This window comes from Centrocercus urophasianus, unplaced genomic scaffold (genome assembly GCF_019232065.1).
Source record: "Centrocercus urophasianus isolate 14NV4802_14NV808 unplaced genomic scaffold, USGS_Curo_1.0 seq_10, whole genome shotgun sequence".
Lineage (NCBI taxonomy): Eukaryota > Metazoa > Chordata > Aves > Galliformes > Phasianidae > Centrocercus > Centrocercus urophasianus.
The window spans coordinates 91,430,042-91,457,783 of record NW_024884142.1 but is presented as its reverse complement, the minus strand read 5'-3'; the positions used below and the strand labels follow the sequence as shown (position 1 = coordinate 91,457,783).

The 27,742-nt window shown below is 43.0% G+C and overlaps 2 protein-coding genes and 1 long non-coding RNA gene across 6 annotated transcripts in view; 1 reads left to right on the top strand and 2 right to left on the bottom strand.

Annotated features, from left to right (window-relative positions):
- Window positions 1-15,124, bottom strand: part of COQ8A (coenzyme Q8A) — a 32,569-nt gene extending 17,445 nt beyond the window's left edge. Inside the window, exons 1-5 of one of the 2 annotated variants that reach the window (XM_042818248.1) lie at window positions 15,043-15,124; window positions 5,199-5,387; window positions 3,253-3,657; window positions 2,083-2,149; window positions 692-766 (exon numbers count right to left, since the gene is read on the bottom strand). In XM_042818248.1, coding sequence (XP_042674182.1) covers window positions 692-766; window positions 2,083-2,149; window positions 3,253-3,657; window positions 5,199-5,375 — 724 coding nt within the window. In that variant the 5' untranslated portion in view covers window positions 5,376-5,387; window positions 15,043-15,124. Of the gene's footprint in view, window positions 1-691; window positions 767-2,082; window positions 2,150-3,252; window positions 3,658-5,198; window positions 5,391-15,042 lie in introns of both variants that reach the window. The other variant, XM_042818240.1, reaches the window with a different exon arrangement.
- A 134-nt stretch (window positions 15,125-15,258) lies between these two features.
- Window positions 15,259-27,742, top strand: part of LOC122157255 — a 25,637-nt gene continuing 13,153 nt past the window's right edge. Inside the window, exons 1-2 of the long non-coding RNA XR_006167818.1 lie at window positions 15,259-15,312; window positions 16,059-16,140. This is a non-coding gene — a long non-coding RNA (uncharacterized LOC122157255). The remainder of the gene's footprint in view (window positions 15,313-16,058; window positions 16,141-27,742) is intronic.
- PSEN2 (presenilin 2) overlaps window positions 17,867-27,742 on the bottom strand; it is a 23,562-nt gene continuing 13,686 nt past the window's right edge. For all 3 annotated transcript variants that reach the window (XM_042812748.1, XM_042812765.1, XM_042812756.1), the window contains exon 11: window positions 17,867-26,617. In XM_042812748.1, the coding sequence (XP_042668682.1) occupies window positions 26,462-26,617 (156 nt within the window). In that variant the 3' untranslated portion in view covers window positions 17,867-26,461. The remainder of the gene's footprint in view (window positions 26,618-27,742) is intronic.

Below are 27,742 nucleotides of genomic sequence, written 5' to 3'. Positions count from 1 at the left end.
TAAGCCATTCACCCACATGGTACCATTCTATACCACTGCAGTCTACCAAAGCATAAGCCTAGAAAACAGCCACCATAAGGCAGCCAAGTATAACTCAGCAACATTTTTACCTCCAACTTCAAATAAGCTGCATGGATACAAAAACTGTTCAGAGAAAGTAAAAAAAAAAAGGTACTACAAGTAGAGAAATGCCATTTAGCAGGTACCTGAAGTGTTTTGTCTCTCTTAAGAACAGACCAGCCAGCCTCCCAATTCCCACTATGCAGAACTTCCTTAGATTTTTAAGAGCCTGCAACCAGTAACAGCATGAAGTTTTCAGACATAAGGGCTCTTTTACACTACATGGTTTCAATGAACAGTTCAAAAAACATACCAATACAATCCAAGAGAGGACATAAGTATGACATTCATACTCATGTGTGATTATGAGAAAATAAACTCTGTGAACAATGCTAGCAAAAGTATTCTCCCAAATATATCTCCATTCTTCACCTACGCACTGAGGTTGTGGCTTACTTCAATAGGAAAAGAAAAAGCATAGAAGGATTATGATAAAAACAAAAGAACTAACCAATCTCCCAACTTTCAAAAGAATGCAATCTTTCAAACAGCTATGCAAGCAGTCAGTGGCTGCAGGGAAAAAAAAAAAAAAAGAAAGAAAGAAAAGGATGAGAATGCAGAAAGAGCTTACCACTGCGTTCTTCAGGTCTAAGGCTCTTCTTCGCAACTTCTGCCAACGCCCCAATGCCAAGACCAACAGCTAATCCTTTAAAAGAAGAGGCAGGTCAGAGTGCACATACCACAACCGCTGAGCACGTATCTTTTGCACTTGAAATTCAGTCTTCTTCAATCAGATCCCACATAGAGAACAGTTACTTGGAGGAGAAAGTATCAGGAGTCAGACAACATACAGTGGAGATGGGAATCTCGTCAACAAATATTACAGACAAAAGAAATGGCAAGTCACTCACACAGTACTTTTCCTATTGCCTTTGACTCCACACTAAGCAAAGTTTTGGACAGTAACGAACTTTAAAAGAGCTACAACCACATCAGGTCCAGACCTTAGAATTTTCTTTATTGCAAAAATATTTTATTATACTACTAAAAGAACAAACCAGGAATGTGAATAAGGGAGACACAAACTGAACAGAGAAGCCAAATCATATATAAAGAGATCAAGAACGGTGTGAGGGGAACTGATGACCCACTAGGGCTACAAAACAAGTAACAAAAACTAATTTATTCCACCATTTCAAACTGCAGTAAGGAAAAATAAAATAATGATACTTAGTACTATAAATGCAGCTACCAGTAGTCACTCCAGCTGCAGCAAGCAGCATATGAAAATGCATATAAATGACAGAGTTCAGCAGTGCCTCACACTGATCACAGAGAAACATGAGCTCAGTAGGGGGAGCAAGAAAAAAAAAATCCTTAACTGTTTCAGCAACACGTTCTTTGCTCCCAGAACTCTGCTGTCCATGTAATTGTGCCTCCTGTTACTGATACGTTCATCACCCCGCAATGCCTTAATGCCACAGCATTAAGATCAACACTCCCAAGTACATCTGGGAACAATGAAAAAATACGTAAAGAATGAACAAGAAGGAGGAATAATTCAAGTGTGAGTGCCAAGAGTATGGGAGTGGAGCTTCCTGAACCCCAGGAACAGTTAAACGAAAATCACTTTTAACCTTCTCAGTATTTTTTTTTTTTTTTTTTCCCTCCAAACTTACTTGATCTTGAGCACAAAAAAACAACTCAAATCCAGTGAGGACTGCCAGAAGCAAAGGGAGGCACACAAGTACTACCTTCCACAGCAGTTAGATAAGATAAAAGAGCAACAAAGGTGGATGAAAAGTGTAACTTCTTTCTGACTAAAGGCTAAGAGCCATAATGGCAATGAAAAAGCCCAAATCAAGCTCTGGAGCAAAACCATCCATTTGTGAGAGAGACTTTCCTATCAGCAAGCTTGACACGAAAATGGAACCACCTTCTGCTTTAGCAGGAACACTGTCACAGCCAGCCATCAGTCTGTGCAATCGTAGTGACTTTGCAGATGCAGGTGTGCAAACTCACCTCCAAAGTTGGCAAGCCTCCCAATCCTTGTGACAGGAACCTTTCGCTCCCGAGCCCGTTCACTGAGCTGCCACAGAAAGACAGGGCAAGGAAAACAAACAAACAAATCAGTTACCTGCAAATACAGAGTGCAATTTCAAAAAACACCTGAACAGCGTATCTGTGCTACAAAAAGCTCTTCTTGAATGCCAAGGTAGGAGATTTTCAAATGATCACACAGCAAAAATATAGCTACCAAACTTAACAATACATTAAACCAAGAAATGGACAAGAGAGTGGGAAAGACAGAATAGCTGATAACCATATTTAAAAAGTCCATGTTCACTTTTACCTCGACAGCCCTTAAATTCTGAACTTGGAGAAGCAGTGCAATATCAACCAATGCTAAACTCTCTTTACACGTGCAGTTAAAACTCTTGGCAAGTCATCAGATCTACAGGACTGTAGATGATTTCCCCACAAAACAGCCAAAGCAGAAGCATACAGTTTCACTGAAGCAATACCCTGACTAAGTGAACCCACAGCAGCATCTGACACTGGGTTTGAAGGAGGCAGGTTAGAGCAGAAGGCAAGTATCACCACTGTGAATTCTGCTGTAGCTTTTCAGTGCTGGCTTGTACAAGGACATAAATCACAACTCTTGCTTCAGGGCTCTATACTACTCTCCAATCTACTAATGCTGAGGACAACATTCCATCCACTTCTAGGAGGACAACAAGAAATAGTGCAGGAAGCCATGGCCTTCGCTGAGTAAAGTGTAGATCCAATCCATTCTTACGGCCACAGCAAGACCATTAGCTAAAGGAGACAGACCCTTCAAGAAAACTATGATGAAATACAGGCCCTTCATTACTGTAACCTACGTCAACACTTGGAGTCCACACAGACCAGTGAATGAAAGGAAAACTCCTGTCAACACAAAGTTTAAGTCTAATCCTACAGAGGCATCTTAAACATCCTCCCACATCAGAACATTGGATATATAGGGGGTAGATGTGAAAAGAGATCCTGTCACAGAAACCTGGGTTAAAAAGCACTGACACTACTATCTTTTCCTCTCCAAAAGGCAATTTCAGAAAGAGAAAAAAATAGAAACAAGAGAAGCTGACTTATGGATAATCCAGAATAGTAACCTGTAGTTATAAACAATACATACAAACATACACATACCATCTGTTTGTAAGGTTTCTGCTCAGTTTTGGCCTGTCTGGCTTTATCGATATCTTCAGCTGTTAATCCACCAACAGAGGAGTGATCTTGGTGAAAAGCCCTATTTTGTCCAAAGACAGCAGCAAAAGGATTTCCAGGGTCCCTAAAGCCTCCAAATAACCTTGCATCCATTTTGGGAGGGAAAGGCTTCTGACCCAGGCCAGAATCTCCAGTCTCACCAACACTTTTAAGAGGTCCGTTTGTAGTGTAAGAGTAAGCAGGGCCCTCACTGCTGTGTTCATGAGGCTTGCTGGGGGCAGTAGAGAAGTCCCTCGAAGCATCCGATGGCTCCTGTGCCAAGAAGTCATAGTCTTTCCCAAAATCCTCACTGAAATCGCTTAAGTTCTCCTGTTGTTTGCCCAGTTCCTGTAAACAGTAATAGAAACACTTTAAGTAAAGAACTTAAAACCTGCTCCCTACTTATCCACGGTCCTCAGAAAAGGGCATGCGGTTTGGCCCAAAGTCAAAAAAGTAACCTGTTGAGACTTCAGCACACTCACAGCAAAATATGGGGAAAAATAAAAGGAAGGGATGCTGAGGACATCCAGAACTACTGGCAATCTTTCAGCACTGCTGGTTGGGCAAATTCATAGGTAGATTCTCAAACACCAGTACCTGGAGATACAAGTCAACAGGATTGTAACCCTGCTGCGGTCAGTTAAGCAGTCAGCGTATTTTAGACTCTTTTCTAAACACTGAACACATTTCCTCTCCTTACAAAAAAACACCACCAGAACATCTTTGTGATTATTCAGCAGGTCTCATACTATTCTGAACTTCAACTGAACAAAGGGCAGAGGAGAAATCTGTTCGCAGGGACTGTGGCCAAGCACTGAGTGGCAGTTTCAAGCTTCAGACTGCAGATTTCTTACAAGTTCTTTTGGCAGCAGCTTCTCAAGCAACTTTTACTCAGAATGCAGTCTTGTAGGTGTTTTGATGTGACCTTTCTTGTGTAGAGAAACATGCACAGAAACAGGAGAATGTTCTCTCCCTTCTTGAATGCAAAAGACAAAGGCAAAACAAAACATTGTCCCCATAAACAAATAAACTTAGGATATTTCTCAGGACAAAGCTATTGCAAGCTTAAGTAGAAATAAGGTAACAGACAAGTTCTAGAATTGAAGCTTAAGGAGGTCTCCAGGACAGCCCAAGCTTATTACATAAAATATCATTAAAACCTCACCCATTAGCTTTTGTTTTAAAATCATTATCTGAGCCACATCATTGCTCTAAAGGATGATTCTTTTGATGTACATAAGCGCCACTTTTTCAAGAGATGGCAACACAGCAAATGTGGAGTTCTTATAAATCTATCATCCTTGTGCCTGGTAAGAGAAGTTACTGCTTAAAAAAGAAGTCTGGCTTCCCTCCTGATCCTCACTTGCAAGCCTGTTCTTCTGAAAATCCTACCTCAGCTGTGAGTGAGGAACACATGAATACCTGACCAATTCTGGAACACATCACCTATACCAATTCTGTAAAGAAAGGAAGCGACAGTGCCAATAAATTCTAACAAATTCCGAGAGCTCATTCTCTTAGTCAAAGAAGAGGCAATCAATTACTGAAGTCTGAAGAAGAATTTAAATAACAAAGCTACCAGCCAATTTCACTTGATCTTTGACAAGATTAGGTAAGCAAACTACACTTCATCCTCAGCAGGCCATAAACACTGATTAATGGAAACCAGTACACTAGTAACCATCCTCTTACACTCCTGCCCAAGCACCTATGGCATACTGCTGATGTTTTGGACAACTCCTGGCATACTCCAACATCTGCAGTAGTTAATTTAGTAACTCAGAGAGCTAAGCTTATGATAGGATTTCCTCAGCTCTACACAACACAGAGAGTACCTGGAGGAAATGCCAAATATCATACTAGATTGTGCACATAAAAACTTCTCTTACCTGCATTTTTCCCCAGGCAGAACTAAACTGCTCTTCAGCAGTTGCCTGGAGACTCTTTGCAATGGTAACTGCATCGCCCCCAAGGACCACCTGCCGCAGCTGTCCTGCTTGGGTTTCCAGGACTGCTTTACTGAGCTTTGTCAAACCTCTCATGATCATGATGGCATCTGCCGCCATGATTGAACTTCTCTGCTGAAAAAAAGCACAAAAAAAACAACAGGGGAAGAGGTCAAGGAACACGTTTGCAACCTTGTTCACATCACCTAAGAGCATGTGGCATATAGCAGATAATCTTGTTTCAGTTTGACTACCAGCTACCATGAGAATTTGTTTACAGCTCAGATAACACTTCAACCAGCATGAATGACAGCTAGTTACCTTACCAGGCAAGGTGAGAGCTCTTAGGACTATCCACGAATTAGGACAGCATTCCAGGATTTCACACAAATATTTAAGTTACCAGTGACCAGAGGAAGCAAAGACAGATGCATTTCGGCCACATGGCTAAGATAGTCTTAATTCTTCTCAAACACTTAAAAAGCGTTAAAAGCATTAGTGTTTGACCTTTGATTATCAGGACATGGAACATGTTCTCAGCAACTGATAGCATGGATGAAGTGTACTGACAACTGTCACATCCCATTCCTGCCCTGGAGTCATGCCTGCTCATTTTACATAACCAAATTTCTTCACCCTCACATCAATGAGTAAGCTTTATCTGCCCTCCAAAGGTTGTCCACTCAGTCCTCAACTCACTCTACTATTTTAAGTTGGAAATTAAGCAGGCTCAGAACACTCACCTACCACAACCTAGCATTCAATTTGAAGGTATCACACTGCAACGGTCTACCTTTTTATCCATATCCCTTCCTGTTGGAGAGGCACTGACTCAGATTCCTTAATCAATTTCAGTATCTTCAGATACAAAGCAAGAACTGTAGGGTGCAGGATGGTGTATCTGTGAAGAACAAGTTACACTGACTCCTTTATGTGCATGGGAACTAAGCTCAGGCTCGAGGCACTGCCTTTCCTTCATGTCTGTGGTTCATGTAAAAGAAAATCAGGAGTGGCCAGGATATGCCTTAACCATACAGAAAGGAGACTTTCCCCTTCTTACTTCATTCACCTCTGAGCACTATAAGGCCACAGAAGTACGTTATTTTGTAGGCAGGTACCCAGACACCAGTTCATTTTCAGAAGATAACCTTCCAACATCTACACACAACAAACAAAGGTTAACACATTGAAGTGGTATGAGTGACACTAAGTCAACAGTCCACATGGTTTACATGCAACAGTTTACATGCAAACCACAAGCAGCCTTTCCAGAAAAAGCAGAGCCTGTCTCAGAAACATGTCCTATAGCCGAATTTTGTAAGAGTGTTAGGCAAATGTAGAGTAAGCTGTGGTAACTGGAGTGCTTAACCAGCAATGGTTAATCAGTGATCAAAATCAGCAACAACTGCTGTAGCCAGGAAGTACTGCACACTCCAGGCTCTAAAGTATGGTTGCTAGAGGGACACTCAAGTGTTAGCAGCATATCTAGGCTACAGTTAGCTCTAAAAATGAAGTCAACCTAGGTCATTATTCTGTGGTCAACCTTACAAAGCCTGTCCATAAGCTACAGACCTATAACAAGTGTTATTTCTCAATGCCTACAGCATTTAACCAACAGTTCAATGCTGCATAATGCACTTTCTAAACTTGAAAGCTGCCTGTCAGTTAAGGAAATGTATCCTGTGGACAGGATGGTCTATTTCTTCACATCTACAGCATTCCTTGCACACTTTGTCCTCCAGATCCTTCCCCAACAACCCAGCCCTCCTTTGGACACCCTATGTCAATTTTATGTCCTTCTTGCACTGCAGCACCCAGACTGCACCTACTGCAGGAGCTGAGGCACAGCGCAGAGGGAACAGCCCCTCCCTGCACCCCATGGCACCTCTGGGCCGGGTGCCCCCCGAGGCACACTGCTGGCTCATATTCAACCTGCCATCAAACAGAGCCCCAGGTCCCTTCACACAGGGCTGCTCTCCAGCCTCCAGTTTCCTAGACCATATGCACATAGGTCAACTCCCAAAGTAATGCCTCTGGAAACTGCAACAGATACAAAGAGCACAATGACTCTACTCGATAAAACAAATTCTCAGCTATAGAACTCTGCTTTTCAACATAATCATCACCACGAGCTCTGCATTTTCACCAGCAGTGAACAAGAGCCTGCGTGCCTCACCTATGGAAATCTGCATGGCCTCTGACATTGTGGGCCAACATAATAAAACAGGAGGCATAACTTTCAGAGGAACCTTCATACATCCAGGATTGCCCCATCCCAGTTGCAGAATCCAGCACTCTCCAAGGACATTCACTGACAGAGGCTAAAGAAGAGGAGCACATTTTCAAAAGTGAGCCCATACTCTCTTTTCTTAAACAGGTTTGCACCTCTAGGCCATCTTCTTCCAGTTCCTCATCTTTCGAGCACCAAGCACTAGCCTTTCACAAAGCAAAGCCAGAAAAAGGCAGAGGAGGAAAAAAATTATACTGCAATGATTGCTCCTTCAGCACTAGGCATCAGGAGAAGGAACATTCACCTCTCGACAAGAGCCACACAGCTAAGAAGTACAACAAAAACTGAACTGATACTGGAGGCATTTTCCACAATTGGAAGAAGTGCCAGCATATCTGGCTTTGTAAATCCCTCATTTAGCAGGGCACATTGGTTAATTATCCTTAAAATGACACAGAAAGCAGACACTAACAAAGTTACTGTAGCCAGAATGAGAAAGATGACAAAAAACACGTGTTAGATAATCAAGGGGAAAAAAAAAGACTTCACACAAAAAATAGCCAAGAATTATTAGAATTTTTTTTCTCCCATAGAAAAGTAATAAGTACAAGTAAAAACAGGAAATATCAAAACTGGAAGCATGTACTTACAAGGCAGAAGACTGATATGTAACCCCAACAGTATACACAGATTGATACCTAGTGTAGGCCGAAGGGATATTTTTTTTCCTTACACTAAGCTCTATTCATGCTACTACTAAATCAAGAAAAAATAGCATAATCAAGCTTTATCAAAGTGATTTAAAGGAGTCATTTCAAACTGAATTGGTTCCAGCACAGATAGTCTGTATTACACTTGACTTGTCTCCTGAGATTCATTATCCGGAACTGGCAGAGGAGGCACTTTCTGTATGCATGCACACAAGCCATCACACCAGCACAAGTTGTCAGAGTGCCTGCAAAGCTATATCAAAGGGAGCTGACAAATGCCAATCAAGAGCTATTCTCCCAGTATAGGCTGTGTCACAGTTCCCCAGTTTCTATGGAAAGCACTCACACCTACAAGCAGCATTGACTGAGGAGACTAGAACAAAGTCATCCGCAGACACCAGACAAGATTCACAGAGGGCCAGAGAAAGGCAGAGGGGCTGATACAGGTTGGATACCACCCTGGTAGGTAAATAGCTTCCTGACATCACATGAGACTTTGAACCCTATTGTAATGCCACACAACTAAACCATGTAATAAAGCAAATTGCCCACAATGCTTCTGTGTGCAATACCCACCCACCTAGCAAGCCACTTTCCTTCAATGAAAAGCACCATTTCTTTCCTTTATCAGCATGCCAACTACTGGACAGCAAGATTAGCAAGTATAACACAACTCTAAGTACAGTAACAAATAGCCTCACAACTGAGAGCTAACTAACAAATGCTGGCTTCAAAACATTTCTCCATCTGTCTCCCTTCTCTTCCCCATGCTAGCAAGTGCTCTACAAACATACAGGCTGGTCTGACTCCTAGACTTTCTTTTCCTCCCCCCCCTCCTCCATAATCCTAAACAGCCAAAAATCTTATTCATATCTATACATACAAACACATAAGCAAGACAAAAATTAAACCCAAGAAGGTTTCTAGCTGTACAGAAATAAACCAAAAATATTTTTTGAAAGTCTGCTTCCAAAAATACAGCTCTCTCAATGTAAGGGAAGTACTTCTCTGTCATCAACAGTATGTTATCCACACAAGAAGGAAACTCATCCACTGTCAATTCAAACAAACTCCACACACACACACACACACACACACACACTGCTATGCAGTCGTTATGCAGTAGCCCACATTTCCCTCAGGTCTCCACAAAATTTCAACCACCATTATCTCCAACTTCTCTTTTAAACTAATTACAGTAAGGCAGACAACAATTACATGCTCATGAAGAAAATGATTTAAACAGTCTCTGTGTGTTCTGCCATTTCATTATTTCCATTACTGCAATCACTGCTATCTTAGTTGTATCTACACAAGGGCTACAATCCTGGTATCAGTGATAAAACCACACCGTGAACACCAGACTGATTGTGATACCAGTATGAAACAAATAACCAAAAAACACAACTAAATTCCCACAACCACAACAACAAGGCACAGATCCCACAAAACAAGATAAAGATCACCAGCTCATCAGCGCATTTGTTACATGGCCACAGATCTACCAGTAGACTGTAACTTCAAAATAAGTGTTCATTAAGCTTTTATGCAATCTATCTTATTTTCATATTCTTCCATTTCTTTTCACGTTTTGCCATAACAGCCCTTCCATGTGATCCTTCCATTCACGGCCTTTTTCCGTTCCATCACATACCTCCCTACCAACCCCTTCATACCAGATTTCCAGGTCTCTGCTTGGGCAGATTTTCAGTAGCTAGATTCCTTGGGTCACAGCTGACCATACTGGGCACAGAGAAAACAGCATTTGAAGAGGAGGTCACCGTCATCCTCATCATCCCTTAAACTGAGCTGAAGACCTACCCTGCTTCTCTTTCATTCTTCCTGCTCTCCATATCTATATGCACTTCAGCTCCAAGATAAATTTGTTCCAAGATCCAACCTATTACAGAACCAAGGGCTCCTATATTTGACTCCTGTCACATAGCTTTGACTCAAGCCTCCTTAAGCTGAGTTCTTCCAAGTCTCTGACAGAGCTTTTAAAACTATTCTTGTACAAGAGAATTTGCCAATGCAATTCAAACACCTACAAAAAGCAGGCAGAAGTTGCTTACTCTCTAATCACTGTAACAGCGATACGTACACTGACAGAATTGGCTGCTTGGCAGACAAACGTATCTTTCCATCAAAATTCAGAAAGCTTCACAGACATTTATGGCAAAAGACAGCTACTTCAAAATCCAGCACGAACAATTTTCCCCGTAAATGGCTTGATACACAATGTAAGAGTGAAAAAAATAATAATAATAAAATACTTGAATATTTCAGAAGTAAGCACAGCCTGCCTTATTTTAGGCACAGACATCAATGCAAAGTGAATGCTCCAGACCGACTGCTCTATTTACTTCTTTCTGGACGCTGTCTGGGGTCATGCAAAGGCACAGTCGCAGCCACATGCCTGGAATGTGCAGCAGCTCTTTCTACCACGATCATGATCTAGAAATAATTCACTCACAGTTAAGATCCTAGGAAGGGAGTGCACTGCCTCATTACAGGCTGCTTTCTTCTACTTCCCTCCATACATCTTAACACACTAATACATTCTGTCCCAGGCACAGGCTCTTCCCCACTACACTGAAGCAGTTTTGTCTTTCATTTTAAGGCCACCGCTCACTTGCTTTTCCAAGACTGAGCTCTGCCACTGTTCCTAGGTGATAAGTACATGCAAGGAGGGGACAAATTAAAGCTCTTTTACTTCACTGGCCTTTGACATGGGAATTATGAGGCTGACTTTTTTCTAATCCCTGCTTCACCCAACACTGAGGGCAAAGAAGCCCTTGCAGTCCATCTTCCTCCAGGAACTGAAGTGGCACAAACAAAAGCAGCAGACCATTCACTAGCTGTTCTTAGAGGAATGGATCAAAAGCTCTGTTGTGCTACCACTTAATTTCACAAATAATTACATTCATCCTCATTGATCCTGTTGGGTACCACTGTGGCCCATCTGCCAGTTCGCAGAGTTGACAAGTTCTGAAGCATCCCTCGTATCAGTGCCACCATGAAGTATCCCTTCAAAAACAATGTTTACCCACAACACCCACAATTTGTAAGATATCTAACTTGCAGTATTTATAAAAATGTTACACTAAAGCTCTGCTGACCAAATCCAGATGTTTGCACTCTCTCAGAGCCAGACAGAAGTTATCACCAAAGCTCAGCTCCCTGCTAGATGCCAGCAGGATGCTGCACAGCCCCCTAGCATGAAGCTCTGCACAAGTAATCAACAAGGTTGTCTGCTGATTCGGGTTGTTTGGGTTCTCCCCTCTCCCTCCATTTGCTCTCATATTGTAATTGTCTTTATTTCAAATTTTAACTTTCTTAAAGCACACAGAATCCAATATGGAAACTGGAAACCAATACAAAAATTATGTTTCACAAACAAGTGAGATTCCTTTAGACTCAAATACATCATTACTTAAGATCATATTCTTGAGAAAAACAGAAGTTCTTCCTCTCTCACTGAAAGGCACATCACTCTTCACTAGTAGGTCTCAGAGAGCTACACAAAGGAGATTAATTTGAAAGTTCTCTATTTTAGCAGATAGCAGGTAATTTACCCAAAGTCACAAAGCACCTCAGTGCTGGAGCTGGGAAGAAAATCCCTGTTCTGAGCACAATTCTTACAGTATAACTCCCCAGTAATGCAGAAAACAACTCAGATTCATGACCAGTTTGCCAAGTATCTTACTGGTATATTGTTAACAGACATATTTAAAGGATTAAATGATGCACCAGCAAAGGTTTTCAGTCAAAAACTTTTTAATTATAGCTTACTGGAAAACTATATACACCCTGTAACTTTATTGTAAAAATATCTTCCTATGTGCAAGATGACCTTTTTCTAATAAGCCTTTTTGTAGAGGGAGACAGAACCGTGCATGTTATGTCTCATCACTTTAAGAAGTCAGGAATAGGGCACTCCATACATGCACCTTCAGGTGGCACAGATGCATTCTCTGCTTGCACAGTGATCAGAACCCCTCCGTTATCATTGTGAACAGCAGGTCAAACACCACAGCCTCCCACTATTGATTCTGGAGGTGTGCTTATCTATACAGATCCCGTGCCTTTCAACCTTGCCCTGGAAACTAGGGTTATGATCAAATTTAGAAACATACACGACGGGCTATTCATAGACCCCTTAGCTCACATAGTTTGGGCACTGGTAATGCTTCTCCTACTGGCTGTGTCAGAACCTCTCTGTAAGAAGAATATAGGATGCAACAAGAGGTCTGTAGGCAAAAGAGAATGCTTTAAGAAAACACAAATTTATCTCATTTTCATCAAAAAGGAGGGGCTTATTGGGAAAGTGAAGATCAAAGACAGTTATGGCTGCAGTGACAATGAAATGATGGAGTTCAAGATCGTTAGAACAGCAAGCTCACTACTCTACACTTCAGAACAGACTTCGGCCTTCTCCACAGATCTGCTTGGTAGAGTTTCATAGGATAGAGCTCTGGAAGAAAGAGGGGCCCAAGACAGCTGGTTGATATTCAAGGATCACCACTTCCCAGCTCAAAAGCAATTCATTCCAACAAAAAGGACAACAGGTAAAATTGTCAGGTGACCTGGCAACAAAAAGGAAGCCTACAGTGGGGCCATCCAGCTGGAAAGCATCTTTGCCTGGGGGTCCTAGCAGACACCAAGTTGAATATGAGTCAGCAACATGCACTTGCTGCTAAGAAGGCTGACGGTATCATTGGCTGCATTAGGCAAAGTCTTGCCAGGAGGGCAGAAGAGGCAATCCATCCCTTCTATTCAGCATTTGTGAAGCTGCACGTGGAGTGCTGGGTCCAGTTCTGGGCATTCCAGTACAAAAGAAATATGGATACATTGCACAGGAAGAGTCCAACAGAGGGCTTCTAAGATAGATCAAAGGACTGGAGCACCTCTCCTAAGAGGAGAGGGATAGGAACTGTTCATCCTAGTGGAGGCTGAACAGAGATCTTATCAGTGTGTACAAACACCTGATATATATGTGCAAAGAGGATGGAGCCAGACTCTTTTCAGCAGTGCTCAGTGCCAGGACAGGAGGCAATGGGGACAAACTGAAAAACAAAGGGTTCCATCACAAAGCACTTCAGGAGTTCACAAAAAGAAAGAATCATTTTACTTGCAGCCTATTATTCAATCTTTCCCAGTCCCAATCACTAAGCACTTGGATTGTATCAGACTGAAATGAGGATTTAATACTCCCAAATGGCATAATTCAGATAGCAGAAGAGCTGTGACATTTCAGAATACTACATTAAGCCCTTTTACAGTACATTTGCTCAACACATCAAAAAAGCATGGTATACAGCTGGTTAAAAAGGAGACCTGAATGACAACAAAGAAGCTACACGAAGATCTAATCCACACACATAGAAAGAAAAAAAAAAAAAAAAGGAGAAACTGTAGAGGCAGAAAAAACACAGTAAGAGAACTTCATAAGCAAAACATACTACCTGCACAACACAGAGCACTCCTGGGACGACATCTAGTTCTACCTCTTATGCTGAGAAGTGCACCAAACACTTCAGGTACACAAGAACTGGGGATTTTAGATCTTTGCTTTAGCTCCACACATCTCTGCTGACTGATAAAACACAAATGCCTGACAAACAAGGCATGAAAAAACAGTCCCCCACTTGCCTGTAAAAGGACTGTTGGAAGACTGGATGCCAAAACAAGTCCTTGCTGCACAGATCCAATACGAGCTATTATTAACCTGCTCTAAATATCACAAATGAAACAAGCAGAGTTGCATTACACAGCACAGAATTCTCCTTGACCGCAACAAACAAGGTGATGAGCACTCAGACAGTAAACACGTCAGGGAATTGTCCACATCTGACCTTTTCTTCTACTTATCACACCACTTTATTTTGGACAGGGAGATGCCTTCAAAGTGCAGCCGGCAGCCTATTTTTTTTTCTCCTCTCGATTAAGACTGGGCAACATGCTACTGTTTATTTTAAGCGTATCTTGCTCAAGGTTACTAAGGTCATTGCTAACAGAAGAAGCGTTTACAAAAGGAAGAAATAAGTCCTGGGGTATAAGAGTGAGCAGATCCACAAGCACATGAGCCACTGCTAAACTTTCCCTTCTATCTATGCAAAAGTGAGGGACAAAGTACTTACGACACAGAGGAAAAACGCTAGAGCCCCAATGCTCTGCTGAGGTGATGGATGTGCTTACAGCCCTCAGCTCCAAGCAATTCCCGAGCCCCTTCTGAAGCCCCTCATCGACCTGCTGCTGACTTTGACCACAATCTTCCTGCACCCGGTGCTGAGAATCATCTTCTGTACGCTGAGAGCACATAGCCCAGCTCAGCGGAGCAATCCAAAGACAAGAGATAATTCTCAGTAGTCGACAGGTTCATTCCTTACAGAAAAGAAGTTGTGTTATTAAAGGAAGAACCTTCCACACCTTTGCCTTTCGTCTATGCCGAAGCACTGGGTAAAGGCACACGCTTATTCTTACGAAGCCCTCCTGCCTCGTTTATTTTCCCTTCAAGCGCAGCGCAGAGTTCGGGCTCCGTGCCCCCGAGGCACCGCGCCGCTCCCACCTCCGTTCCCGCTGGATGCAGCAGAAACGCGGCGGCTCTCAGCAACAGCAGCCCTCCCACACGGCGGGCATTCCTGCACACGCCGGGACGGCCGGCAGGGGAGGCCGGGCGCCCCGTAAAGCGTCGAAGCGAATTCCGGCCTGGAAGGCCGCCCCGGAGGCCCGTTCCTGCAGCTCCTTCAGCACCTGCAGCCTCCCGCACCGTCCCACCGCTGGGATCGCCGGGTGCCGACTCGCCGGGCGCCGCCTGCCCGAGGCCGCCCGCTCTCCCCGCGCTCACCTGCCGCCGGCCAACACGGCCACTTCCACGCGCCCAGCGCCGCGCCGTGTGCCCCGCGCGACTGTTTACGGTCGCATCCGACCCCGGCCTCCGTCCGACATCGGGCCCCGCCCCCTCCGCGCTCTCATTGGCTCCTCCGCGCCGCTCGCCCCGCCCCCGGCGGAAAGGGCCGCGAGGAGCGTGCTGAGCCCGTGCGCGGCGCGCCCCCACCAATGGCAGGCTGGGTGGGCGGGGCGCGCGGCGGCTGCAGGGGGACGTGAGGCCCGTGAGGTCCGTGCGGCGGTGGCGGGCGCCGGGCGCGAGGCGCGTGTGGCACGGCACGGCGCGGCACGGCGGGGCGGGGCCGGGGCGCCTGGGATGGGCCTGGCTGCGGGAGTGAATGGCGGCGGGGATGACAGCAGGGATGGCGATTTCCCGTCAGAGCCGTGCCGGGAGGGCGGCATGCAGAGCCGCTCGGCGGGGCTCCGTGCTGAAGAGACGTTTGTGAGGGGGCGCGCGCTGGCTGACGGCGCTGCTCCACGCGGGCTGCTTTCCCGCGCTGTCCCGGGGCCGGCCGGAACCGCTGTGGTGGTGGTTGCGGTCAGCAGCTTTCCTGCCCGGCCCATAACCCGGCGGTGCGTGTTCTGGGGGCTGCGGTACCGCGGCGGTGTATTTGCACAAGGTATGGGGCTTAAATAGTCCTCTTCTTAAGCAGGATTCGTAGGTGTCCACCAGTAGTAGCGTAGTTTACAGGAGTGACCCACAAACAGCCCTGAGCTTTAATTTCAGCCGTGTTAATTGCTTGTTTTGGCCCAGGCTGTAAGCTAACCAGCAACCCAAAACACACACTGAAGGACATTTCATAGCCAGCTGTGTACAGGACTCAGTCCAATGGTCCGTCTGCTAGTTCCAAACCTCCCTGCATTATAAGGGGGCAGTTGAAGCCCTTACTTACAGCTGCTGATTTGGCCGGTATTCATAAACACATAAAATGTTGCTTCAACCTTACTTACACTCCTTCATGTGTTTTGATTTAGATAAAAAAAGAATAGCATCCTTCCCAAGCCCTGAGCCGTGAGAAGCTCCCTGTCCAGAACTGAACAGACAGCCACAGTACAGGTATGTTTAGTAAAACTTATCACCCAGCTGCTATCCAGATTGGAAGGTCAGTACTAGAAAGGCAAAATTTGAGCTTTAAAGGTGAAGGTGCATTATTGGCTTCACTGCAATACACCCAGGCCTTGCACAGACACAATATGTCTGAAATGCAGAGGCCAAATACAATGCTTTCAAGTCTGAGTACTGGATGGAGATGAGCCATGCTAATGATGCAAAAATGTGGCTTTAATAAGATATTAGCCTTGAGAATTTTGTCTCAAAACAAAGTCAGTGCTGACGTCTCCAGAAATACATATGAATTAACTGTTGTTATTTTTTCTCTAAAAGAAAGGTAATCTTTACCCTCATCTGGAAATAGATATATTTGAGATATCTTTCTTTAAAGTATGCTCTTTCATCTGCAGCTGTACTGAATTTGGATGCCAGCTCTAAGTTTCTGTGTAACACCACTTAATTTGCGTCAGCTCAGCATTAATTGTGAAATATACGTTACTCACTGTGCTGAGCACAGAGAATTCCATGGGTTTCTGCATGAACACGCTGTCATAGTTTGAGATGTAGGCAGAACAAGCAAAGGATCAAGCTCTCCCCATCTTTCTAAGACAGGCCTGGCTGGTTCACTTCATTCCCATGTGGTAAACCATTCTTGCAGCTGCTATTTAATTTGCATCACACCTTCTACTGCCAGGCTTTCTGCATCCTTAAAAGACCCCTTGTATTTGAATGCAAGACAGGCTTCTTCTATACTTAGACTGAAGAAGTGAGAAAGGTTTGTTCTCCATGGAAGTTGGAATGGAAGGAGTTGGGATTAAAAAACTGGATTGAAGCTAGCAGAAGTTGATACTTCATACTTTTTTGTTATTGTCACCATTTAGTTCTGCAGGGGGAATAGGAACAGGACACCCAGGATTCAAAGCCTGTAATCCAGAGGCTAACTTGTGACATTTGGTTGACTAACTGTGTTCACAATCCTAAATATAAAGGCAAATGTTGTATGTAGTGCACAGGGGGAATTGCGCCATGGCATAAGTCTTGCAAGGTCGCCATGCACTCTGAAGAGTAACGGCAAAAGATAAAATACAATATTTAGTGCTACCAATAATTAAATTTATAGTTCTGAATTCTAGAGAAAGGAGAGGCAAAGTATTTCAGAAATAAACTGAGGAGTCAAGTATCAGTGATTTATTTAATAGCCTAGTGGTTAACAACCCCCATGGGCTTTAAAAGATCCAAATTCAGCTTCCTTCTTTGCTTATGAAAACTTCAAGCATTCCACCCTCACATTAAGACTCTTGTTGTTATGCATGTTCTTGCCTTCTGCCCTCTAGCCTTACAAATATTATTATTACTATTAGTTATGCTGTACCTGATGGAAAAGCTCAGCAATGAGAATAGAGTACTCATCCACCCTTTCCAAATCCCAGACTGTCTTCCCTCGTGCAAACTGTTTTCAGAGGCAGGACATGCGAATGTGAATTCAGTAGAGGTCAGTCCGGGCCACCCCTTCTGGTTGTATGTTTCATGTTAAAAACTGTGGCATGCATTGATGCCTCCGTGCTACCAGTATGATGTGAAAAAGAATGAGGCTGTTACGTGAGTTTGTACTTCAGTGTCTAAATCCTGTGTAATTTCTGTGTAGGATTCCTGCATCCTTTTGCAGATCTGTGCAATGCAGATCTGAATTGACAGAGCAAGCCCGAGCAGTTCTGTGAAAAATCAAGTTCTGGAAGTTTTAGGAGTCTTTTATTGGACTATAAGAAGATGCAATAATAACTCAACCACAGTCTATCTGTTGTACTATGGCTTTCATTTGCTTGTCACATCTTATTCAGTATTGTTATATTCAGTCAACTTTCTATGTATTTGCTGCCTTATCCAGAAATGTGAGCACCTCTAGAGAATGCTTGATGTAGCAGCTAGAAGTTATGGATTTGTGCAGAGGCTTTCGCATGGCTATCATATCTTTACGTTGTATTGCCTGTTGACAGTTTCATAACAAAGGACTTACTTATGTAATTTCATGAGACGGATAAACAGCTCTGCTGCAGGTCCCAATAAAATCAGCAAGAGCAACATGGGGAAGAGAGAATCTAGGACTCTTTAAATGTGACTTCCAGCAAGCTCACTGTCAGGCATTGGGTGAGGTTGCTTTTCTCCTCCTGCTTGCTGTTTTCTGAGGGAAGTCTGTCTGCTCACCAGTTAGCAGCTCACTGCTTACTGAATGCCAGGGAACACCCAAAAAAAAGCTTGCCAGTTCTGATGTTGACTGCTTTGAAGAACTCAGGAAAAGCTGGCTTCTGTCAGAGCTTTGTACAAAGTGGGCCAAGTTCCCAGGCGTGTAGGAGAGGAATTGGTCAGCCTGTCTCAACTTCAGAAAAACAAAGTTAGAGAATCAGAGCCTGGAAGGATCCTTGGGCCCTGCAGTCAGAAGGGTTCCACTGCAATGGGAAATTAGTAGTCAGACAACTAACCTGCAGGAAAAAAAGTTAACGCATTTTCAATTAAGCAACTATTGGTCTTGTCATCAGGTTGATGAGCATCAGGACTATGCGGAGAACGCGCAGAAATCCTCTTACATAGACATAGGACAGGTCCAAGCTGCTTCTGTGACCACAATAAAATATGCGTCACCATCCTTCTCCCACATTCATACAGCTAACCACAAGGCAAAAACTACTTTGGAAATCTTTCTGTCAGTTTTTCCTCTCCAAGTAACCACCAAAGCTCAGATAAGCTACATCTTATCCTTCACCTTGTGTTCACTCATCTTTAGAGGGAAGTTTCTATAGGGCAGGAAGAATGTAGTATCTGCCTCCACAGATTTATGGCGTTCTATCAACATAGTGCTGCAATGATGATGAACTGGAACAGCTCAAGGAGAACTTACTGGACAGGTGGCTTGGTTTCAGTAGTTAACTTTAAGTATTTCAAAACTTTGGCAGGTTTCAGTGACGCTGTTTGTACCATATGTTATTTACACGGCTTTATGGCCAAGAATGAGAGCAACAGCCTTGTAAAGAAATGAGATCCCTCTGATTTCAGTCAGTGGCAGATGCACGTCCACTATCATCATAGGATCCAAATGATGAGCTATTTTTATAGCACTTTGGAATGTTGACTCCTGAATTGTGTATTTTCACCCCCAAACGCTCAAGCTTTCTTTGTATTTAACCTTCTTTTCTCTCTCCCCTTGCTGTAAAGGGAAGGAGAAAAGGCTCAATTTCATTTTGTTGGTAAAAACTTTATTCCAAGATGATTCAGCTCTCTTGGAAGGAGGCAGCACGTCAGTTTTCACAACAAATGTTTTCTGACCAAGATGCAGTGCAGGGAATGGGACAGGTATTTCATGAACTTTCACCCCCCTCCCCCTATTTTCAGTCCAGGGCCATCAGCAAGCAGCCTTGCTCCACATGGCTGGAAGAGGCAGGGGAGGCCAGGGGGGCTGCTGGAAGGCTGAGGCCCCTTGCTAGGAGGAGGTGGGCAGGGTCTGTGAGGTTATACACAGCGGGGCTTTTGACAGTATTTGTGGCTAAAGCTCTATAGTTCCAGGCAATTTACTACACAGTACTGACCTAATAGGAAGTGGTGGCAGGCCCACTAATGCTGGGATTATCTATAATAATCAGGGAATAAATGTCGAGTCGACTCTTCAGGCATTTTAGAGAGCATCCTCCCAGATTGCTCAGGGATGTGAGAGAGATCACAGCCCTCTTAATCTTTTACCAGGGTTTGCCCCTGCTCCCCAGCACACACACACATTCTCACTGTGTCAGATAACGCGATTTCTTCCCACTGGGAGAAGTGTTGCAAACATCTCTCAAAGTGGAAATTCACATGCAGGTATCTTCTTTTCCTTACGTTATGAAAGAACTAGAAGTAGTTGTTATTCTCTAGATGGTGTGGTAACAAGTCACAACAAGCCAAAGCTACAAACATGTTCATAACTGACAGAGGATGGCTGGAAAAAGTTGTGCAGCACACCACACCACCACAGTGCTTGGCTGTGGTTTGTGGCAGCCACTGCTGCCGCCAAACTTTGCCACGTGGCTGTAGTGGGCACTGGGTGCTTTGGAAAGTTGGAGATGAGCCTGTGGGGGTGGAGTGAACTGAGAGAAGGACAGAGACAGGTGGCAAGACTGCACAAAGAGCACTAAAAGTAAGAAAGCAGTGCTAGTCCTTGTCTTCATGTTGCTTGTGGGATAGCACATTTGGCTGCCGCCCTAGCAATTAGTCCTAGTCATAGGAGAGCCCAGGTTGGAAAGAACCTTGGAAAATCATCAAGTCCAACATTCTCCGAGAAAAGAAAGCCCAGATGAGATTATCTAGCACTCTGAGCAACTGCATCTCAAAAACCTCGTGATAGGGATTCTGCTGTATAACTGGGGTGGTCATCCAGTGATGGGAAGTTCTCAGCATAAAGAATTTCTTATTTCAAGACAGTAGTTCTTTATTTCTAAGCTAGAAAGATCCATTATTTTTGCTCACTGTAATCTGCATTTGCTTGTATAGTTTAGCATGCACTTTGCCTTTTTCTCCTGCCACCTAACTGATTTTACATGTATCACAACAGAGCCTGCAGAAGCATAGCAGAAAGACAGTTCCTTGTAACTTCCTGGCAGGATTCAATGTGCAAACAATAACTAGTGAAGCCATTCAACTCTTGGTTAAACACAGAAACTAATTTGAAACTAGGCAAACAGAAGTAAGTCCCTCACCTGCATTTGGCCACTCTGAAGACTCTTAGATGAAGGACAGGAGGGTTATCTAGAAGAGTTTCCACAGAATCAATCTAAACAGGAAGACAGGATGGAGAATACAGGAGAAATGGGTCTGTTTTAGAACATTGCACCAGGTTTTGGAGAACTTAGCCCAAACTAAGAATTAGCACTAGTCATGGCAGTTTGGTGCTTAATGGTAAAGCTTGCTGCCAAACACAGCCGCGTTGGCAAAGTATGGCTGCACATCACATGGCTGCAGCACCACATTGGCCCAGCCTGGACTCAGCCTCAAGACAGCGTGCTTGTTTTCACTGCCCCAACAGCTGCTCTGCCTTCTGGCGTCCTGGCACCTTGTCTTGCTGTTCCAGTATATAGCATGGAGCACAGGGGAGAGAGGAAAGCTTGGGGGGTTTCTGAACAGCTGTGTGGTGTGTGGCAAACAGGCAATCTCCTCGACCCTGTCCACTTGCGGGAAGGTGATTCATAGAGTCCTAACCATTTACTTTTAGTAGTCAGTCTAGGGGGCAAGCTGAATCACTGCTAACTTCGGATGCTGACTGACCCTTTTCCAGCTTTGTTATGGCTATTGATCCTATACACGAGGTCAGCTGAGAAAGGCTATGTAATCTGATCTCTAGTATCTATATTTGCGTGATCACAGCTGGAGAGGAGGGTTCACAAGTGACTGACACATCTGAGTTCAGTTGAGGGGGCACTCTTGCAGTTAACACCTCTGGAAAGAATGACACATCAAGAAATGGTCCAGACATTCAGGTTAAGCCCTTCATTTGACCCTCAGTAAATACTTCAACTCCTATCTGTAAAACAAAGCTGCAGGTAATTTTCTGCTCTGTCATGCTCCTGAAGCCTGGCTCCTAAAGAAGCGCATGGAAAGCCTCACTGGAAGCACAACAGAATAATTTCAACATGCACTGCAGCTGTGCACTGTGAAAAGAGCTTGCCTTCAGGCACAGCAGCACCAAGAACCAGCAGTACAGGTTCACTCTCCCGGAGTGAACTCTCAGATGTTACCAAAGGAATTGCTAGCCTGGAGGAGCCCAAGGTGTGGGATCAGAGGTATCCCTTTACTTCAGCAGTCCCCCTAGATACAGAATCTAATGATGAAGCGTGTGACTATTCTGTGCCATCCATTCCATGGACTTTGAGAGCTGTCATTCTAGTTTAACTGGTGACCTGCTTTCACAACACAAGGGGCAGTTCCCTTCCTGGAAGACAGATCTCTGTTCTCTGCAGCAGAACTTTATTTCATGATGGCACTGAAAAGCACAGAGACAAACTGACAACAAGTAAGGTAACTTAACCCTTTAGATAAGTGCTTTGGATGCAGCTTTATATTCCCTTCTAGCCCCGATTTTCCCACCATTTTATCTTCAAAACTATAACTGCGCTGCTGTGATAATCCTGGAGAAACCCTACCTCTCTTTTGTAAATTTAACCTATGCCTCCGGTATGTTTTCTTTCTTCTAACTTTGTATTGATCCATAGGCTAACAGTGCACAGACTGTAGCCTCTATACCAAAAGCATTTGCTGGATTTCTGTTCCCTGTTAGTTCTCCACACAATCCAGAGTCTGGATTGCCTGCATGATGAATTCTCTGAAATTAGTCAGTGTTTGCCATTTTGGTCCTTGGTTTGCTCACCCAAATCACAGAAGGCCAAAAATCACAGATTGTTTTTTTTTCCTCTATATTAAGGAAGAAAATCAAATAGTTTCCATGCCTCTTGAAACCTGATGTTACACTGCTGTAAGACTAATTATTAGCACAATATTTGGAAAACAAGAATAGCTCTGATTACCTTTCCAGTAATATAATAAAAACTGTATTTGGTGGGGGCTTAAAGAGATGGCATGTGTTTTCTGGAACAGTAAAGGGGCAAGGAGATCCTGCTGGAATAATCCTGTTTGCACTATTACCATTTTATTGTTATTAACTATTTGTTGGTACATCAAAGCTGTGGCTTTAAAAATAACTCTGACTGCCTACCTACCTGCAGCCTTAGATACCCTGCCCTGCCCTACATCAGTTCTGAGTAACGACTTGAGTTCTTCCATAAACAGATGCAGCTCTACCAAGTCAGGGAGAATTCTAACTGCTTATATTTAGCTTTGTAAAGCTTGAGGACAGGTACTGCATAAGTTAAAATGTTGGACTGTTTTTATATGTTTGCTGTTACTCTTAAATGCAAGGTAGCTGCAGAGTTGCTCAGATTTTATTCTGGGATGATATCCTTGAATTCATGCCAACCAGGGACGCTGGACAAAATAGACCTAAAGCTTTCCCTACTCTGCCTCCTTCTGATTCTTCAGGCCCTGCAAGGCAGCAGTTAAGGACCACTAGGCTTCACACCATTTATTTCTGCACTGTCCTAACCCCTGAGTTGGCCTAGAAGCTGACACATTGTTCAGGCTGCATTCGATAGGACTCAAACAGTTCTCAGTTCTGGAGAACTTCCACTCCCACTGCTTGGCCCCATACCTGGCTCAGGTTTCTATATCAAGAAGCTTAGCTAGTTCCACTTCACAGTCTGGATTTATTTATATCTTTTTAATACTGAGCAATAAATAGTACTGAACACTGACACCTCCCAGAAATGTGCTCCTGGGCACCTGTCAAATAAATGAGTTGCATGAAGGAAAAAATAAACAGTTCATATTCACTTAACTCCTTGACAGCTGACAGCATCAACTTCAAACATCTTGAATTTAGTGGGAAATGATAGAAAATCTGTAGCAATATGATGGAAATGGAAGGAAGGCAATAAATGCTGCATATCCCCCAGCATTAGGCAGGCTTACCACTGCATTTTTGTTCCTGGATATTCTTCAGTCTTACACATTCTACACGTTCTATGCCCAAGCTGTGCTTTAGTCCAGATATAATGAAACACTCATTCTAAATTGGAAAGAAGGTTTGATAGGGTAGATGTAGGAAAATACAAACACATGGCATTTCCTATAGGACTTCAAGCCGTTGAGTGACACCTACATTAAAGTAGTTGTCATCCTAACCTACCTGACAGCTGTACATTTTCATGGAGGCACCAACAGCAGTATTTAGGATTTCTCCAAGGTCAAACTGCAGTTTAGCAGAGCATGCAGCGAGGCGAAATCAGTGAGTGCACAGAAAAGACAGACAACCACTTGCTACACACACACACACACACACACACACAAGTTGCAGGATCACTGAGCCCATTCCTCACATAGCCCCTAGGCTACAGTTCATCCTTTTTGAAGGGCAAAACATAAATCCTGTGCCATCCTGTGCAACGCTAACAACATGAACAGAACTTCACTTTCATACGCAAGTGGAAATGCCCAAGGAGATGATAGATCACTCAACATCATTTTAAAACTCTTGTATGTGTATATACATACATATACACACACTCACAGTGAATATATATTAGCAAATACGTATAAACATTTACACAGTTAGAACCACTCCAGTATATGCACACACAATATACCCCTTTACTCACCAAGCAAGTACATTTAGTTGCACTGACAGAATCCATTGCTCAGTCACCTTTTAAATTATAAGTTATGCAGAATTTGCTCAGGGGCCAGTCATTGTAAGCACAAATCTACATAGAACTCAAGCTCTATTAATGATACTTCTGTAAGAAGGATCCACCCATTTTCCTTAATATATCAACTTAATTTCAGAAAAATAAATTACTTATAACAATATGCTACAGCCCTGTTAAGCCAAGCAGGATTTTTTCTTATATATAAAGTATTTCACATCATCTACACCATGCAGTATAAAATATAAAATCATGATTGCAAGTGATTGTATTTTGATTTGGCCCCATAACTGTTTTTGTTAAAAAGAAAAAGAACAACTAATTTATACAAACCTTAAAAAACAAGCAGTTTGTTTCCAAAGGAAAATAGCTATCAGTAATTATTAGTTGTCTGCAAATTGTACATTCAAACATTGCAAATTTAAGTAGTAAGAACAGCAAACTAAACCAAGAGCAAAAATTATGTACTTGTCCAAACTAAGACACACCACTCAAAACACCTTACGTGCTTTTTAAAGATTTGTTTGAAGCACCTACCTGATGTTCTTGTTAAAATATCAAAAAGTAGATTAGCTTGAAGGAGTCTACTGGAAAAAAAACATTATCTTAAAAAGGCATACTTCAAAGCCTTATCTAAAAAGGATTCTCAGACCTGAAGTTCTGTATCTCTCAGTGACAGTGCATTGTTCAAAAAGCCCTGCATTATGTTTCAGTTTTAAACGCTGATACTGATCAGCTGTCAAAGAAAACAGAGCTTGTTTGTTACACACTCGTGTAAGAAGAAAAAAGGAAGTCACAGAACTATTGCTAAAAATGACCCTCAGAGTAGAAATAAAATGTTCTTAAAATCTGGAGGAAAACAGTGATTAAGTAATAACTGGAAGGAATAACTAGTAAGGATAGAGTCAGACCTGTTTTTCTTTACTGGCAACACAGTGTGATTTTTTGTGGGTTTTTTTTTTTTTTTTTTTTTTTTTTAATGAAGTCACTTGAGGCTGTGTCAACGTTTCCAGCATTAGTGGTGCCTTACGTAACGTCACAGCAAATTGGTGTTTGCACCCCCATATTTTGATACAAATTATGACAGTATTTTCAAAAGAGTTCCTTTTACATTAAATAGCTATTTTAAAATTCGTAATAAAAGCTCTTCAAATAACAGTACCAAAAAAGGTAAACCAAGCTTCAGTCAGCATCAGAGGACCTCTTCATAGAGGGAAGGTAAGTCCTCCTGTGGAATAGTTATGACAATGTACAGAAATGAGACCAGAGGTACACAGAAGAAGTTACAGGTCAACTGATTTACTGGGAGCTGTGCAATGATTTCCACGCTGAGGATCCGATCTGCTTAACAGTCAGCCCTGCCTTCAGCTGTTGGCTGCCCAGGGGGATGCACGCAGAAACAGAAGCCTGATGTTCAGACATCCTACTGCTGACATCCCATCTAGAACCATGGCAGCCATGTCTCACTAGGCTCAGAACAAAGAGAGACAACTGGGGCAATTATGCAGTCCAGCTTATAAAGTTCAGCATCACACATCAGTTTAGTGCTCACGGCGAGGTGTGATGCTCTGTTCTCTGCATACTGCTATGCTTTTCTAATTACAAGCAAGACTGACTTTCCCTACACATGCACACAACACTTCAAAAGTCTGAAATGCTAAAAACTCCATAGCACAGCAAAACTTGACTGCAATTCCAAGGCTAGAACGCCTGAGCTTCTGGAAGCAGAGATCAGACCCTTCATCTCTCCAGTACCCCGCACTACATACAGGTTTCCTTGCTCTTTAGAACCAGTTTGCACATTAAATAACATTTAAGTAATGCTCTGACATCTGCAATGAGCTAGGCTTTCCATTGGAGTCCGAGAGTTAGGAGTCCTGTGAAAAAGTTCAGCTTAACACGTAGCTAGCTTTTTAGTACACATCATGTCACAGAGTTACTGTTTTCCTTACAAATATATGGCACTAGGTGAAAAACGTTATGACTTATTCCAAACAGTGTACCATACTTCACTGCAAAGCTTAAAAAGAATTCTTCAACTCCCACTTCTTCTAAATATACAGCTGGTGGGAGGCCAGGGTGTCCATGAACGGTCGCACAAGGTTGTCTGTTGAGAAGTAAAAGATCAAGCCGAAGGTGATGGAGATGGGAAGAGCAGGTAGTGCTTTCTTAAAAACAGCCAGTAATAAGAGAGTTAAACATAAACCCTGTCAGAGAGAGTAAAGGAAATAAAGTAAGAAGCCCAGAAACACACCTCTGGTAACAATCTAATTTATAAGGAAGCTAGACACACTGTACAAAAATTGAAGCCTGCCTGAACTACCAATTAGAGATATATTTCCACACATTTTCATCTGTCTAAACAGCTGGCCAAGTATATTCCTCAGCAATTCTAGAGCACAGCTCCAGAAATTAGTGTAAACAGCTTATGCTGACATACTGGGAGGTTAATTTATTTTCAGATTATCTTATATTTTGTTTTATTATTTCATGTTTTGTTTGTATACACCATTCTGTGTACACCAGATTACATTCTGTTCTACACCAATTACTGAACCAGCAGATAAACCATGCAGTCCTGTTGAATTGTAAGGAGTTTCACTGGGCAGCTCTAACACACAGCAGCACATACTTGTACCACCCTCACACATTTCAAGGTCTCTTAGAGGGGGGGGGGAAAAAAAAAAAAAAAAAAAAAAAAAAAACCACCAAAAAATATCCCACTGCTGTTCTTCTGATTGGATTGCTTATTATAAGAAGTGAATTCTGCTTTTATTTCGTAGCAGGCTAAAATCCGTCTCCTAGAAAACGTGTAAGCTTTTAAAGGTTTGGGATATACAGTACAGTTGGATTAAGTATATTTAGGTATGGATTACTTCTCTTATCTGAGCCCTTTTGTCTTCCTTTATGATGATGAAGCTTCAGAGATAACATTCACACTGGGCTCCACCAAACACCCGTTTGCTAGGGATCAGCTGGTGGGATTTGATTTATTTATTCTTAAATCATTGTTTCTGGGCTGCATGGCTGGCTACAATCCAACTGACTCTATGGCTCTGTTCTTCATACTCTTCGTGGACCACAACTAGCTTACACCTGCTCCACAGTGTAATTAAAAGATGTGCCCACTGCCTGGACACTGCAGGGACAGTTTTGGAAGCAGAAAGCCACACAGCACCAGAATTACGAAACTGAGAAGAAACCAGAACAAATTTAACAGCACTTTAAAAGACACGGAATGGGGTATAAGGCCTGAGAGATAGAGGAGTGCTTTCCCACAGTTAAGGGACCTCAGTCTCTAACACTGAAGCAAATATGCAAGCAGTTCAGCT